At 41.4% G+C, this 16876-nt stretch overlaps 1 protein-coding gene across 5 annotated transcripts in view; it reads left to right on the top strand.

The window, feature by feature from the left end:
* The window catches only part of LOC132384975 (phosphatidylinositol 5-phosphate 4-kinase type-2 beta), a 271613-nt gene that overhangs the window by 100058 nt on the left and 154679 nt on the right, over positions 1–16876 (top strand). For all 5 annotated transcript variants that reach the window (XM_059956672.1, XM_059956671.1, XM_059956674.1 and 2 more), the window contains exons 2-3: positions 3388–3485; positions 5359–5455. In XM_059956672.1, the coding sequence (XP_059812655.1) occupies positions 3388–3485; positions 5359–5455 (195 nt within the window). The remainder of the gene's footprint in view (positions 1–3387; positions 3486–5358; positions 5456–16876) is intronic.

Genomic DNA, 16876 nt, shown 5'->3' on the forward strand with positions numbered 1-16876 from the left:
GTGGCAGCAACTCAATGCATAAAAGTATGTACACATAGTCGAGAGGTTCAATTGTTCAGACCAAACATCAGAATGCAGAAGAGTGATCTATGTGACTTTGACTGTGGAATAAACATTGGTGTCAGACAGGGTAGTTTGAGTATCTCAGAAACTGCTGATCTCCTGGGATTTTCGCACATAAGTCTTTAGAGTTTTCAGAGAATGGTGTGAAAAGCAAAAAAAAATCTAGTGAGTGGCAGTTCATACAAAATGCTGGTGGAACGCAGCAGACCAGGCAGCATCTAAAGGAAAAAGTATAGTCCTGACAAAGGGCCAAGACCCCTTGTCAGGACTAACTGAAAGAAAAGATAGTAAGAGATTTGAAAGTGGGAGGGAGGGGGGAAATCCGAAATGATAGAAGACAGGAGGGGGAGGAGCTGGAAAGTTGATTTGCAAAAGGGATACACAGCTGGAGAAGGGAAAGGATCAAGGCTGAGTCTGCCAGAGAAAGCAAGATCTCCTAGTGACCACACATTTTAATTCCATGTCCCATTCCCATTCTGATATGCCTATCCATGGCCTCCTCTACTGTCAAGATGAAGCTACACTCAGGTTGGAGGAAAAACACCTTATATTCCGTCTGGGTAGCCTCCAATCTGATGGCATGAACATTGACTTCTCTAACTTCTGTTAATGCCCCTCCTCCTCTTCTTACCCCATCCCTAATTTATTTATTTATTCATACATTTTTCCTTCCTCTTTTTTCTCTCTCTCTGCCTCTCTCATAATCACTCCATGCCTGTTCTCCATCTCCCTCTGGTGCTCCCCTCCCCCTTTCTTTCTCCTTAGGCCTCCTGTCCCATGATCCTCTCCCTTCTCCAGCTCTGTATCCCTTTTGCTAATCACCTTTCCAGCTCTTAGCTTCACCGCACCCCCTCCGGTCTTCTGTCATTTTGGATTCCCCCCTCCCCCTCCCACTTTCATATCTCTTACTATCTTTTCTTTCAGTTAGTCCTGACAAAGGGTCTCAGCTCGAAACGTCAACAGTACTTCTTCCTATAGATGCTGCCTGGCCTGCTGCGTTCCACCAGCATTTTGTGTGTTTTGCTTGAATTTCCAGCATCTGCAGGTTTGTGTGTGTGTGTGTGTGGCAGTTCTGTGGGTGAAAATGCCTTTTAAATGAGGTCAGAGGAGAATGGCCAGACTAGTTCAAGCCGACAGGAATGTGACAGTAACTCAAATAATCACGTGTTACAACAGTGGTGTACAGAAGATCATCTCTGAACGCACAACGTGTTGAACCTTGAACTTGTTGGCTACAACAGCAGAAGATCACCAATATACACTCTGGCCACTTTATAATGTATAGAAGGTAAAGTGGCCACTAACTGGAAGGAGATAGCCATTCATGGCAAAAGTGGGATTAACCTTTCATTAAGAATCAGAAACAGGTTTAATATCACTGGCATATGTCTTGAAATTTGTTAACTTAGCAGCAGCAATACATGATAAATATAGAAGAAATAAATTAATTACACTAAGTATGTACATTAAATAGTTAAATTAAAAATAATATAAAAACAAATAATTTAAAAAGTGAGGTAGTCTTCATGGGTTCAACGTCCATTTAGAAATCAGATGGCAGAGGGCAGGAAGCTGTTACTGAATCACTGCGTGTGTGCCTTCGGGCTTCTGTACCTCCTTCCCAATGGTAGCAATGAGAAAAGGGCATGCCCTGGGTAATAGGGGTCCTTAATAATGGACACTGCCTTTCTGAGGCACTGCTCCTTGAAATGTCTTGGAAACTACAGAGGCTAGTACCCAAGATGGAGCTGACTAATCTTACAATTCTCTGTAGCTTATTTTGATCCTGTACAATGGCCCCCCCCCCCCATACCAGACAATGATGCAGCCTGTCAGAATGCTCTCCCCAGTACTTCTGTAGAAGTTTTTGAGTGTTTTAGGTGACAAACCAATTCTCCTCAAACCCCTCACAAAATATACCCGCTGACTTGCTTTCTTTATAGCTGCATCGATATGTTGGGACCAGTTTAGCTCCTTAGAGGTATTGACATCCTGGTACTTAAAATTGCTCACTCTCTTCACTTCTGATCCCTCTATGAAGATTGGTTCATGTTCCCTTTTCTTACCCTTTCTGAAATCCAGAATCAGCTCTTTTGTCTTACTGACATTGAGTGCAAGATTTTTGCTGCAACACCACTCAACTAACTGGTATCTCTCACTCCTGTACGCCTTTTCATCTCCATCTGACTTTCTGCCAACAACGGTTGTATCATCAGCACATTTATAAATGGCATTTGAGCTATACTTAGCCACATAGTCATGGGTATAGAGAGATTAGGGAAGTGGACTGAGCACACATCCAATGTTGATCGTCAGAGAGGAGGAGATGTTAGATTGTGGTCTTGCAGTTAAGAAGTCAATTGCAGAGGGAGCTATAGAGGCCAGGTTCTGTAACTTATCAATCAGGATTATGGGAATGATGGTATTAGATGCTGAGCTCTTGTCACTGAACAGCATCCTGACATAGGTGTTTGTATTGTCCAGGTGATCTAAGGCTGTGTGAAGAGCCATTGAGATTGCATCTGCTGTAGACCTATTGTAGCAATAGGAAAATTGCAGTGGGTCCAGGTCCTTGCTGAGGCTGGAGTTTATTCTTGCCATGACCAATGTCTCAAACCATTTCATTACCATCAATATAAGTGCTACTGGATGAGAGTCACACTTTATGAGCATCTCACACTTTAGTTACTTAGAGGATGGTGACTTTGAATTCTCAGCCCTGGTGGGTTATGAAGGCTCATATGGACTATGATAAAACATCAACCATGATATTATTGATTGGCAGTGTAGATACAAGTAAGACCTTCTCTAGCCTCTTTGTCTTGTGTTCCAATGAAATAGGCATGCTATGTTAGTGCTGGAAGCATTGTGACACTTGCGGTCCCTCCCCCAACTTAGCCTCGGGCTGTGTTGGCTGTTGACGCAAGCAACGCACTTCAGTGTATGTCAGGATGTACATGTGACAAACTTGTCTAGATGAATAGTCCTGATCTTTGCTCTGCTCTGTTATGAGCTTGGAACATCTATAATTTGTGATGAGGCATAATTTTCATGTTCACACAAAGGAGGCAAAAGGTGCTTGACTGAGAAGTATTTTGGAGATTGGTTCCACAAATTATTTGGACATTGACATTATGCAATGCTACTGAAATAACACTTGAGTTTGAGGTGTACCTTACTTACTTTGCTTTGTGTCTATAATCTTCATTCTTCTTTCAAGTACCACCACCCTACCATGCAACCCAAGTTACTTATTTTTAAAGAGTGGAACTAATGTGAACTGCCATAAAAGTGACTTTACAGTATTTACTGTTTCCTTTTCAGATCAATGAACTAAGCCATGTTCAGATTCCTGTTATGTTGATGCCAGATGACTTCAAAGCATTCAGCAAGATTAAAGTGGACAATCACCTTTTTAACAAGTAGGTGACAGTGATTTTCATAGTTTTATTGCACAGATGAAAAAGGGAGATATCCTCGGGTTTAAAGATTTGAACCGGCTGTATTGAACTTTCATTTATGAAGTATATCCAGAATATTTTCTTTGAACTTTAAAGCACAGAAAGATCTTCAGAACTCAAGATTTTTCTAATATATCAAATTAACTGAAATAAACAAGAGTATTTTTAGCACTATCTGTGGCATTTGAATTTGATTTTGTTGGATCATGATGTTTTTGATCCGAGGTTCTTCAGAAGCCAAAAATGAGGCATAAAAGTTATAGCTTACAATCGTTTATTAAGTGTTACGAAAACAAAATACGTGAAGGTAGAAAGATGCAGTTTGGTGGGGGGGGGGGGGGGGTGTAGGGAGAGAGAGAGAAAACACACGGACGGACATGGTTTGGTTCTCTTTATCGGTTTGCTGATTCCATTGAATTTCCATAGGTAACAGTTAACCAATCAGATGGCCCTTTTACAAGTAAAGTGAAACCCAAAACTACAATATGCAGCCACTAAAAAGCACACTGAGCAATTACATGTTTACAGACAATTTTATAAAAATACAAACAAGCATTAGAAAGTTAAATTGCAAGAAAAAAATAACAATTACACAGTCCAATCCAGCAGTTTGTATTGTTTAAGTTATTTTTCAATGCCTTGAAGAGGTATCATCAGATTCAGGCATGCATTATTCCTGTGTACCCGATCCTTTATTGTATTCCCAGGGCAAGGAACAGGGACTATGTGGGGTGAGGGGTTGATAAAGGATAGGGGCAAAACACTTTCTTGAGAAGATGTAGAACTATTTGGCAAACTGAACTTGGTCTTTTGTATATCCAAACCAAGAACTACAAGAAAATAACTGACTGAGATTCTCTGAATAACTCATTCCTTGGTTTCCTTTGAATAAAGAATGACATGATAGCAAGACAGTGGGGCAGAATGCAACAAGAGAATCAAATAGTTTGGAAAAGGACAGGGAGGGAATGTGCAGTAGGTAGTCAAATCGTTGACTGTTGGATTGCTAAACAGATAATCTAGAATTGAGTTTTATTTAATGAAGACCTGGCTTCCTTACTATAAAATTATGAAAGAGTTTAATAGGATAGGTTTAGGGACGATCTTCTCAATTCTGTGAAGAACAAAGTAAATAGGCTTAAGTACATTGAGACAATCATCAATATTAAGAATGAAAGAAAATCTCTTTAAACCGTTGAGTGTTTAGAATATGGCACTTGCTACCAAATGGTTGAATTTGAAATGAGACAATTTGACAGGAAGCTAAGGAGAAAGCAACAGAAGGGTGCACTAAGAATGGGAGAAGGACATTAGCGTGGAGCCTAAGTACCGGCATTGAATAGACCCCAAACACCCTGTTTCAGTATTTCAAATTCTAATTAATTCTATTAGTTCTCTGTCTGGGTGACTGCTTGGCAAACTTCAAAAGCAGGTATTTGCAAATTGAAGGAGATCTTGAAACAGGGTTAAGATGTGCTTGAGATCCAGGCAACCCTCCTTGTTGAAAGGGTAGGATGCAGTTTTGAAGAGAAAAAGTATGTGCTTGGAAATTCAAATTCCTTTTGTTATGTCCTCTGTTGCCCTCACTTTTATTTTTCTTGAAAGAAATAATAATCACAGTTCTAGCTGTGAGATAGACTTTGGGAGGTAGCGCAATAGAATTAAATTTAATTAAGTCTCTACAATTTGTTGCTTTGTTCAAGACTGAATGATGCCTTGTGGAAGCAATATATCAGGCACATTAGCTCTCAGTCATTCATAGGCACTTGGTGTTTTATCAAAAAGTGGTTTAACAACCCCAGTTTGAGTGAACTGTTGATTATGTTTTTTGTAGGGAGAATCTCCCAAGTCGCTTCAAATTTAAGGAGTATTGCCCGATGGTTTTTAGGAATCTGCGAGAGAGATTTTGCATCGATGATCAGGATTACCAGGTTGGTTTCTTTCAGTTGTAAGGATACATGATTTCTTTAACTCCTGTTAATTTTGCAATTAGATTTTAGGGCTTGTTCAGGAACTGAAATTTTTTAAGTGAAGACTGAAAGTGGCCTACTTCTGTAAACTAATTACCATTAGAGCTTTTTTGGGTGAATTGGTTTGGAGTGGGCTATGTGGTGTGCTGGGAATCACTTCATTTCGTACACTAAGCTATTTTAATGCTGGGGCCAAAACATAAATGTTCTGCTGTTTTGATAGACCTTATGAAACATACAAGATGCTATGAGACTTGATGGGATAGATGCTGTGTAGATGTTTCCCTTTCTGGGGAAATCTGCAATTAAAGGGCATAGTCTTGGATAAATGTTTGCCCATTTTGGATTGAGGTCAGGTTGGATGACTTATCTTAGATAATGTAAGACCATAAGGAATTGAAACAAAGCCAGCCCAGAACATGCTTTCTTCTCATTACTGTCATCAAAGAGTAGGTACACAAGCCTGAAGGCGTACATTTCACATTTTAGGAGCAGCTTCTTCTCCATGTCGGACTATTTTTGCTCTCTCTTTTGCCCTACTTGTTTGTTTATTTTTTTCTATTTATATCTCATATTGCAATTTATAGTACTTTTTATATGCATCACACTGTAATGCTGCCGCAAAAAAGCAAATTTCACGGCGTATGTCAGTGATAATAAACCTGATTCTCATTCCCATTTGACACCTTGCGCCTCCTCTGCTGATCAGTAAGACCACAGCTGACTTTTTAACCTCAGTGCAAATTTTCTGCACTAATTCCATTTCCCTTGATTCCCTTGTCCAAAAATTTAACAAACTTTTACACCTCAGCCGGTAAAACATTAGCTCTCTTTGATAATCTGTAAGAATTTTGATATTTATGTATATTTGGAACTCTCTAACACTGAGAGCTCTGGAAGCTGATTCATTATTAATACCCAAAGCTGAGGTAGATTTTGGTTTGCAGAGGAATTGAAGGTTACAGGCACTAGCAGGTAAGTAGAGTTGAGCCTAAATATCAGGTATGTCACAAACACAAGAGATTCTGCAGGTGCTGGAAATCCAGAGTAACACACAGAAAATGCTGGAGGAAGAGAGCAAGTGAGGCAGCATCTATGAAGAGGAATAAAGAATTGATGTTTTGTGCCAAGACCCTTCATTATGATATTTTTGAATTGCAGAGCAGGTTGAAGATGCATGTGATCCACTCTTATTTCTTCTGTATCTGTATTTAAATATATATGGTCAGTTTTCTCTCACTAATTATTGCTTTGACATCAGTGCTTTGCTTTGCTTGGGATGATGGGTTCTTCATTGGTAAGGGGGTGAAGAGTTACTGAGAGAAGGTGGGGCAGTGGGGTTGAAAAAATCAGCCATGATTGAATGAAGGAATAGATTTGATGGGCTGAGTAGCCTAAATCTGCTCCTATGTCTCACAGGCTATATAAACATGTGGACTGCATGGTTGTGTAGCAGTTAAAGTGATGCTATTGTGTAATTGAACCAGGTTCAATCCTGCCACTGTCTGTAAGGAGGTTGTATGTTCTCCCCGTGACTGCGTGGGTTTCCTCTGGCTGCTCCTGTTTCCTCCCACAGTCCAAAGACATCGTAGTTTGTAGTTTAATTTGTCACATGGGTGTAATTGGGCTTGTTGGAACAGAAGAGTCTGTTACCATTCTGTATCTCTGAATTTTAAAAAAAAGTTTCAAGTATACAGCTCAGAACTTGTGTTTTTGTGGGATCGTGGTCAGCTAGTTCTGTTTCCAACCAACATTCTTCCTTCTCCAGAAGAAAAGTTTCAATAAAAAAGAGAGAACAGCAGCTTGTAATATTAGTAAAGCTAGCAACCACATTACTCATTAGGATACTAAAATATGAGGGAACTTGTTGTAGTTCCCCTTGTTCCTGTTGAATTGCTTGACTGAGTGACAAAGTAGTGCAGCCACCAGAGCTGCTCCTTCTACAACCTGGGTTCAATCGACCCTCGGTGCTGTATGCATACTCTTTGTGATCATGTGGCTTTCCTCCCATATCATTTATAAGATGGGCTCAACCTATCCTCATAATAGCTATTCGGCCAATTGAGTCTATTATGCCATTCCATGATGCCTGATTTGTTTTCCCTTTCAACCCCATTCTCTTGACTACTCCCCCATAACCTTTTATGCCTTGACTAATCAAGAACCAATCAATCTCCACTTTAAATACACCCAGGGTGCTTTCTGGATTAGAGAGCATGTCTTGTGAGGATGGGTTGAGCAAGCTCGTGCTTTCTCTTTGAAGCAAAGGAGGATGAGAGGATGATAGAGATGTACAAGATAATAAGCATAGATTGAGTAGATCATTAGAGACTTTCTCCCAAGGTGGAAATGGCTAAAAAGGGGTATTATTTTAAGGTTATTGGAGGAAAGTATGGGGGGGGGGATGTCAAAGGTAAGTTTTTTTTTACACAGAGTGGTGGGTCTTGGAACACCCTGCTAGGGGTGGGTGGTGGTAGAGCCAGACATGGTAAGGACATTTAAAAATCTTTTAAATAGACACATGTATGATAGAAAACTGGAAAGCTATGTAGGAGGGAAGGGTTAGGTTGACCTTGGAGTAGGTTAAATATTCGGCACAGCATTGTGGGCCAAAGGGCCTGTACTGTGTTGTGATGTTTTATGTTCTATTTCAGATACATGAGGTCTGACAAGTTAATTGGCCAATTTAAATTGCCTCTAACCTGAATGAATAGATGAATGGTTCAAGTTCAAGTTTAATTTCAACCATTGAATTGAATTGACTTTATTACTTACATCCTTCATATACGTGAGGAGTAAAAATCTTTACGTTATATCACAGTCTATGCAATTTATGATCATTTATGATAAATACTATGTACAACAGGACAGTCAATATAACATAGAGATACAGTTGCGTCATCATGAATTAATCAGTCTGATGGCCTGGTGGAAGAAGCCTGTTGGTCCTGGCTTTATTGCTGCAGTACTGTTTCCCAGATGGTAGCAGCTGGAACACTTTGTGGTTGGGGTGACTTGGGTCTCCAATGATCCTTTGGACCCTTTTTACACACCTGTCTTTGTTACATGAATACAGCTAAACAAAACGGTGTTGCTCCAGGGCTAAGGTGCAAAACACAATACCAACAGTCACACACTGCACAAGGTACATCTAGCAAGCACATATAAGATATCAGTAAAATACAGCCACACATAAAATACATATAGTACAAGACCCTGAATCCATGAATTTTGCAGAAATCTGCAGTTGACTGCAATACAGTTTGTCTTCTGCCGAGCCAACACTGGGGAGCAGCACCATCTCCAGCTTGGACGCTGCACCAAGCTGCTCTTCTGGTCTTGCGATCACAAGAAAAGTGACTAAGATGATCACTTGCTGTTAAACTGCACACTGCCTTTGCACATAGAATCCTCCGATGCTGCTGCCTATGTCAGAGAGGCGCAATCTGTACTGTCCAGCTCCTTCAATTTCACCGCTAACGAGCTACTTGCTGATGGGGTAGACCTGCTCTATTTTTAAGTTTTTAAAATGTCCGGCCCGGTCTTGTGATTGCTTAAAACATTTTTAAAAAAAGACAATAACTCCTCTGGTTGACCCCGTAGAAACTGCTGTGATCAAAGGTATTGCCATCTTAGTGGAAATGATAAACATTAGCTTTATGTGTCACTTGTACGTTGAAACATGCAGTAAAAGGCATCGTTTGCTTCAATGACCAAAACAGTCAGAGGCAGCCCAGAAGTGTCGCCATGCTTCCTGCGCTAACGCAACCTGTCTGCAATTCATTAGCCTTTACTAATGTGTACATCTTTGGAATGTAGAAGGAAACTGGAGCACCTGGAGGAAGCACATGCGGTCACAAGGAGAATATGTAAACTCTTTACAGAAAGTGGCAGGGACTGAACACCTGTCGCTGGTGCTTTTACCGCTACGCTACTGTGCCACCCTGGTAGAATCTGTCGAGACTTGATGGGACTATGAAGAGAATAAAATCAGATTTGTGTAGAAGGCTACTGATGGTTGCAGTGGATATTATGGACTGGATGGCCTGTTTCCATGCTATCGTGATTCTAGGGTTCATTTGTTCCACACGGATTTCATATAGAGTTATTAGATTATTGAATGGAATAGCGTATGTGCACTGGAAACCTTAATCACATTAGTAACAGGAAATGAAAAAGGCACAGGTCTTTAATCCTTCTCTGTTGTACAGTAGGATTTCTGCCTCAACCATCTTCAATCTCCTTGGTATCCAAAAATCTATCACTTATGTTAAATGTACAAAACAGACTTGTAGACCAAGGAGGACACTCATGCCTCCTGATCTTGGCTGCAGGTGCAAGTCCAGGAATGTCCAGAGACTTCACCTGCTGGAACCAAAGGTTGATCTGATGTGGCTGGGCTCAAGCAACAGCTGTAACTAGTACTATGGGTTCATTCACCAGTGTGAGTTGTACCTTCAAAGAAGTAAATGTGGAAATAGTGGCAGCAGCAGAGGCTTGACCATTACTAAAGGCTGTGACTAATAATGTTACCTGCACTGTTCAACATTGCCACAGCAAAGAAAAGAATTAGTGAACATTAGAGGAATCAGCACATCAGGCCTGAGTCAACTCCTTCAAAAGGGAATGTGGATAATTCCATTCTCTCTCTTCATATGTTTTTGCCTTCATGCATTAATTTAGTTCCCTGTTGAATTCATTTTGAATCTAATTTCATTACCTTACTTGGCAGTGCATTGCAAACAGCACCGAATCTTTCTAATGTCATGGTGATTTGGTGTTACAAGTTCAAATTCAGTTTGAAGTTTATTATCATTCAACCGTACACATGAATACAGCTAAATGAAACAACCTTCTTCTAGGATTAAGCTTTAAAACACAGTATATATATCACACACAGCACGTAAGTAATATTAACACAATAATATTAACAGATAAATTTTTAAAAATTCTGTAGATGTACAAATTAACATAAAGCCCATATACGACATATAGTTAAATATACAACAATGTAATGCTACTGACATTATCATAAATTATGTGTACTAGATGGTAGCGTGGTGTTCAGAAATCTCACAGCCTGAGGGCAGAAGCTGTTATCTAGCCTGACAGTCCTCATTCTTATACTGCTGTACCTTCTGCCTGATGGTAGGATTCATTGAAGATCACTGTTATACATAGTAATTATTATAATAATCATTATAATATTAATTATTATAAATATCAATTATTAATAAATTAACTGAATTAATTGAAAATCATCATTGTACATATTACCAATCACATTTCCAGCAGGATAGAGTCAACAAAATTATTTTGATTTTGAACCTATGAACAATGTAGGAATGGTATGGGGGTTGTGCTCTGTCTTTGAAAAACACGTGATTCTGCAGATGCCAGAAGTCTTGACCAACATGCAAAATCCTGTATGAACTCAGTAGGTCAGGCTGCACCTATGAAAAGGATTAAACAGTTGACATTTCTGGTTGAGACCCTTCATAGGAATGATCCAGGGAATATAAGGGTTAATATGAGGAATATTTGATGGCTCTGGGCCTGTTCTCACTGGAGTTTAGAAGAATGAGGGGATCTCATTGTAACCTACTGAATATTGGAAGGCCTAAATAGAGTGGACGTGCAGAGAATGTTTCTCGTAGTGGGAGAGTCTAGGATCAGAGGGCACAGCCTCAGATTGGCAGGATGATCCTTTAAAACAGAGATGATGAGGAATTCCCTTAGCCAGGAGGTGGTGAATCTGTGGAATCATTGCCACAGATGGCCATGGAGGTATTTAAAATAGATGTTGATAGGTTCTTGATCAGTAAGGGTGCTAAAAGTTACAGGGAGATGGCAGGGGAATGGGGTTGAGATGGAAAATAAATCAGCCACAGTGGAGCTGATTTGATGGCTGAATAGCCTAATTCTGTTCCTATGTTTTTTGGTTTTATGGGTCACTGCCTGAAATGTCAACTGTTTATCCCTCTGCATAGATGTTGCCTGACTTGCTGAGTTCCTCCAGAAATTTGTGTTTGTGCTCTGCAGCTGGTGTTTTCATAGTTCAAGTTAAAGTTTAAATACATAGATATGTATACAGTTAAACGGCCAAGGTGCAAATCACAATAGATACAGTCACACGCAACGCATATAGTTATGAACAAGCTGGAGGAACTCAGCAGGTCGAGCAGCATCCGTGGAAACGAACAGTCAACGTTTCAGGCTGAGACCCTACGTCAGGACTGAAGAGGGAGGGGGCAGGGGCCCTATAAAGAAGGTAGGGGGAGGGGGAAAAACCAATCAGGAAAGATCAAGGGGTGGGGGAGGGGAAGCAGGGAGAAGATAGGCAGGAGAGGTGAAGAAGGAATGTAAGGGGAAAGCACTATGGGTAGTAGAAGAAGGCAGAATGATGAGAAAGGTGATAGGCAGCTGGAAGAAGAGGCGGAGTGAAAGTGGGATGGGGGAAGGGAGGGGGAGGGAATTACCGGAAGTTGGAGAATTCGATGTTGATATCAAGGGGCTGGAGACTACCCAGATGGTATATGAGATGTTGTTCCTCCAACCTGAGTTTGGCCTCATCATGGCAGTAGAGGAGGCCATGTATGGACATATCTAGATGGGAATGTGAAGCAGAGTTGAAGTGGGTGGCAACTGGGAGACCCTGTCTGTTGTGGTGGACGGAGCGGAGGTGCTCGACGAAGCGGTCCCCCAATCTGCGTCGGGTCTCGCTGATGTAGAGGAGGCCACACCAGGAGCACCGGATGCAATAGATGACCCCAACAGACTCACAAGTGAAGTGTTCCCTCACCTGGAAGGACTGTTTGGGGCCCTGAATGGTGGTAAGAGAGGAGGTGTAGGGACAGGTGTAGCACTTAACCACTTCAACTCTGCTTCACATTCCCATTCGGATATGTCCATACATGGCCTCCTCTACTGCCATGATGAGGCCAAACTCAGGTTGGAGGAGCAACATCTCATATACCGTCTGGGTAGTCTCCAGCCCCTTGGTATGAACATTGAATTCTCCAACTGCTTACAGTAATTCCCTCCCTCTCCCTTCCCCCATCCCACCTTCACTCTGCCTCCTCTTCTAGCTGCCTATCACCTCACTCATGATTCTGCCTCTTCTACTACCCATAGTACTACCCTTACCCTTACATTCCTTCTTCACCTTTCCTGCCTATCCCCACCCTGCTTCCCCTCCCCCATCCCTGGATCTTTCCTCTGACTGGTTTTTCACCTGCACCTTCCACCCTCCCCCCCACCTTCTTTATAGGGCTCCTGCCCCTCCTTCTTCAGTTGACTGCCCGAAACATTGACTGCTCGTTTCCAGGGATGCTGCCCGACCTGCTGAGTTCCTCCAGCTTGTTTGTACGTATTGATTTGACCACAGCATCTGTAGTGTACTTTGTGTTTACATATAGTTATGATCCAGTGCATACATTCACCAAATAGTATTAGCATGAGAGGCATGGCCTAAAAACTGATAAGTTGATGTAAAGTGCCTTGAAAAAGTACTTAGTCCCCAACAATTATTTTCTCATTTTACTGTCTCATTCTAAATTTAAAATTTATTGGAATAGGATTTTTGAGCTAACCTGCAAAATGTTAAATCAAAAGAAAAATTCCAAAATCTGTCAAGTTTATGAAAAATTAAAAACCAAAATTGTGAGGCTGAAAAATTATTCATCCCCTTTGTAATTATTATGCTAACCTTCATCAGATGTGATACTGTGCATTACCTTACCAACTTACCCAATTTGTTGACGTAGAAAACTGGAGGATCACCTGAATAAATTCCCCATCTGTAGGATCACTTGTCTTTTTCAGTGACAGAACACAACCTCCATGCCATACCCCCATGCCTTGTTCGTAGGTTCAAAATCAAAATAATTTTGTTGACTCCATCTTGCTGGAAATGTGATTGGTAATATGTATAATGATGATGATGAATTTAAGACCTTAATGGTAGATTTTCAACAGACCAAGCCAAAATGAGCATTCAAGATAAGTCAGGAAAATGATAATAAAGAAGCACAGATCTGGAGAAGTGTACAAGACCATCTCAAAGGCACTGAACATACCTCAGAGCTCAGTGCAGTCCATCATGAAAAAATATGAAACCACGGCTACAACGTCTAGGTCAGGCTGCCCCTGTAAACTTAGTCACAAGAGAAGAGTGGCACTTGTAAGAGAGGCTACTATGACACCAACAGTCACTCTGAGTGAGCAACAGAAGGCAGTGGCTGCAACTGGAGACAAAGTTCATGACTCCACAATCTGTAAGGTCTTGCACAAAAAGAGTATTCATATAAAAGTGGCAAGGAAGAAGGCCTGGCTAAAAAATAAAATATATCCTTGCCCGTAAAGACTTTGCTAAGTGTCACTTAGAAGATACTTTAAAGATGGGAAAGAAGGTCTTATGATCGGATGAGACTGAAGTTGAACTTTTTGGCCTCTACATGTGGCATGAATTTAATACTGTGCATCAGCCAGATAGCACCACCTGTATGTAAGGTATCATGCTATGGGGATGCTTTTCAGTAGCAGGATTGATAGGAAGATGAAAATGCTGCTAAATAAAGAGAGAGCCTGGTATACAGAGGATAAAAACCTGCTTGCCTCTGCCAGAAAGTGTAAACTGGGAAGGAAATTAGTCTTTCAGCAGGGCAATGACCCAAAACACACTGCCAGAGCAATCATGGAGTGGCCGCATATGAAGAAAATTGATGTCCTTGAGTGGCCCAGTCAGAGTCTTGCCTCTGGCAAGACTTCAAGATCGCTGTCCATTGCCGCTTCCCAACTAACTTGGCATGGTATGGCAAAGAGGAATGGGCAAAACTTGCTCCATCACGTTGTACAAAGCTAATAGAAACTTATCCAAAAAGGCTGCTGGCTGTGAGGTGGTTCAACGAAGTACTGAGCAAAGAGGGATGGATGCTTTTGACTACTGATATTTCAGTTTTTGAATTTTAGTTTCTCATGCTTCACAATTTTCGCTGTTTTTTGGGCTTGCTGCTGCTGTACTGCTCTTGCTGAGGTGTTGAAACATCAACTAGACAGCCAAACTCCATTCAAAAATGACATGAGTGTCAGGATTAGCCTCCTAGCTCCTTAGTTTTATTGCAGACTCGGTGGAATGACATATTGAGTAAGGAACTAGGAGGCTATACCCTGACTTCAATGTCATTTTTGAACTGAGTTTGGCTGACTGTCTAGTTAATATTGCAACACCTCAGCAAGGGCAGTATAGTGAAAAAGCTGTGTGTCTGCTGGGGAAACAAAAAGATGCTTTGGATAGAAACTTCTTTCGCTCTTAACAAAGCTCTGGCCTATTGCCAGCCAATGTGCTTTTATACTTGCTACATCCTGGCTGCATGGGGAGTGACCTAATACAGAAGTGAAACTGTTCATTAAGATAAAAGCTGAATGTGCTTGACAAAACTCAATTGCCTGAAAGGCAGAGTACATCTAGTTTGAAGAGCTGGGACACTTAATTGGAACTGCTGCAGTTATAATTTTATTCTTTGTAATGATTGGGGTAGTGACTTCAGAGGATAAAGAGTTGATCACATCAGTGCAGGACAGTCCATGTGAGATGGATATTTTAAAGATAAAAATTAGTTTTATTTGTCACATGTACATCAAAACACAATGAAATGCTTCATTTGCGTCAACAACCAGCACAGTCTGAGAATGTGCTGTGGGCAGCCTGCAAATGTTGCCATGCTTCCAGTGCCAACATAGCGTGCTCACAACTTACTAACCCCTAACCCATACTGCTTTGGATTGTGGAAGGAAACCGGAGCACCTAGACGAAGCACACATGGTTTCGGGGAGAATGTATGAACTCATTACAGACAGCATCTTCCCTAAAAGGCACGAGTCAACTTAGAGTTTCAGCAATAATTTGATAGTTTCACAATGACTAATGGTTGCATATCTTTTATTTTCAATTCCGGTCAAGGAAAGATGTAGAAAGGTAAATGTAGAAAAAAAAGTTTCAATTTATGGAGAAGACCAAAACTCTCTATAAAAGCTAGCAGAGAATTCAGGTGAAATCTTGCCAGAACTTCATTAGAATGTGAAACTTGCTATTTCATGGATAAATTGTTGTAGACAGTGTAAGTGCATTTGAGAAGCTCAAAAAAAAATGCAAGGGAGATGCCATGATGCATCCTAGGATGTGCTGGGACACCTCATCAGTGATGTAACATGGGGTCATCGGGTCTCTCAACATCAGACACCCTTGCCCAGGTGACCCAGTCAGGGTGGATCAGGTGCCAGCTTATGCCCCAGCAGCATTGATCCACAGGTCACATCTCTTAATCCCTAATCATCTGGAGGCATACTCAGCAGCCTGTGTGATGGCCTTGATGGCTCTTCTCTTTGCAGTCCGTGATATGTCCAGGAGAGAGAAGGATCTGCAGAGCAAGCAGCCAGCAAAACCTCTACACCCCCCACCGCCATAGGCTCACTACGTGCCCTCCACCCCTGTCTCTAGCATAAGAGCAACCTGGAACTTGAACTCTGAATCATTTTAAAAGAAAACTGTGTCCAGATTTACAGTTATATTCAAACCATCTCCAGGGACTTGATTGAAACATAGAAAAACCTACAGCACAATACAGACCCTTCAGCCCACGAAGTTGTGCTGAACATGCCCCTACCGTAGAAATTACTAGGCTTACCTATAGCCCCCTATTTTTATAAACTCCATGTACCTATCCAAAAGTCGCTTAAAAGACCCTATCGTATCCGCCTCTACCACAGTTGCCAGCAGCCCATTCCTCGCACTCACCACTCTCTGAGTAAAAAAACTTAGCCCTGACATCTCCTCTGTACCTATTCCCCAGCACCTTAGACCTGTGTCCTCTTGTGGCAACCATTTCAGCCCTGGGAAAACGCCTCTGACTATCCACATGATCAATGCCTCTCATCATCTTATACACCTCTATCAGGTCACCTCTCATCCTCCGTCTCTCCAAAGAGAAAAGGCCGAGTTCACTCAACCTGTTTTCATAAGGCATGCTCCCCAATCCGGGCAACATCCTTGTATATCTCCTCTGCACCCTTTCTATGGCTTCCACATCCTTCCTGTAGTGAGGCGACCAGAACTGAGCACAGTACTCCAAGTGGGGTCTGACCAGGGTCCTATATGGCTGCAATATCACCTCTCGGCTCCTAAATTCAATTGCAGGATTGATGAAGGCCAATACACCGTATGCCTTCTTAACCAGAGTCAACCTGCACAGCTGCTTTGAGCGTCCTATGGACTCGGACCCCAAGATCCCTCTGATCCTCCACATTGCCAATAGTCTTACCATTAATACTATATTCTGCCATCGTATCTGACCTACCAAAATGAACCACTTCACACTTATCTGG

The sequence above is a fragment of the Hypanus sabinus genome, chromosome X1, assembly GCF_030144855.1.
Source record: "Hypanus sabinus isolate sHypSab1 chromosome X1, sHypSab1.hap1, whole genome shotgun sequence".
NCBI lineage: Eukaryota > Metazoa > Chordata > Chondrichthyes > Myliobatiformes > Dasyatidae > Hypanus > Hypanus sabinus.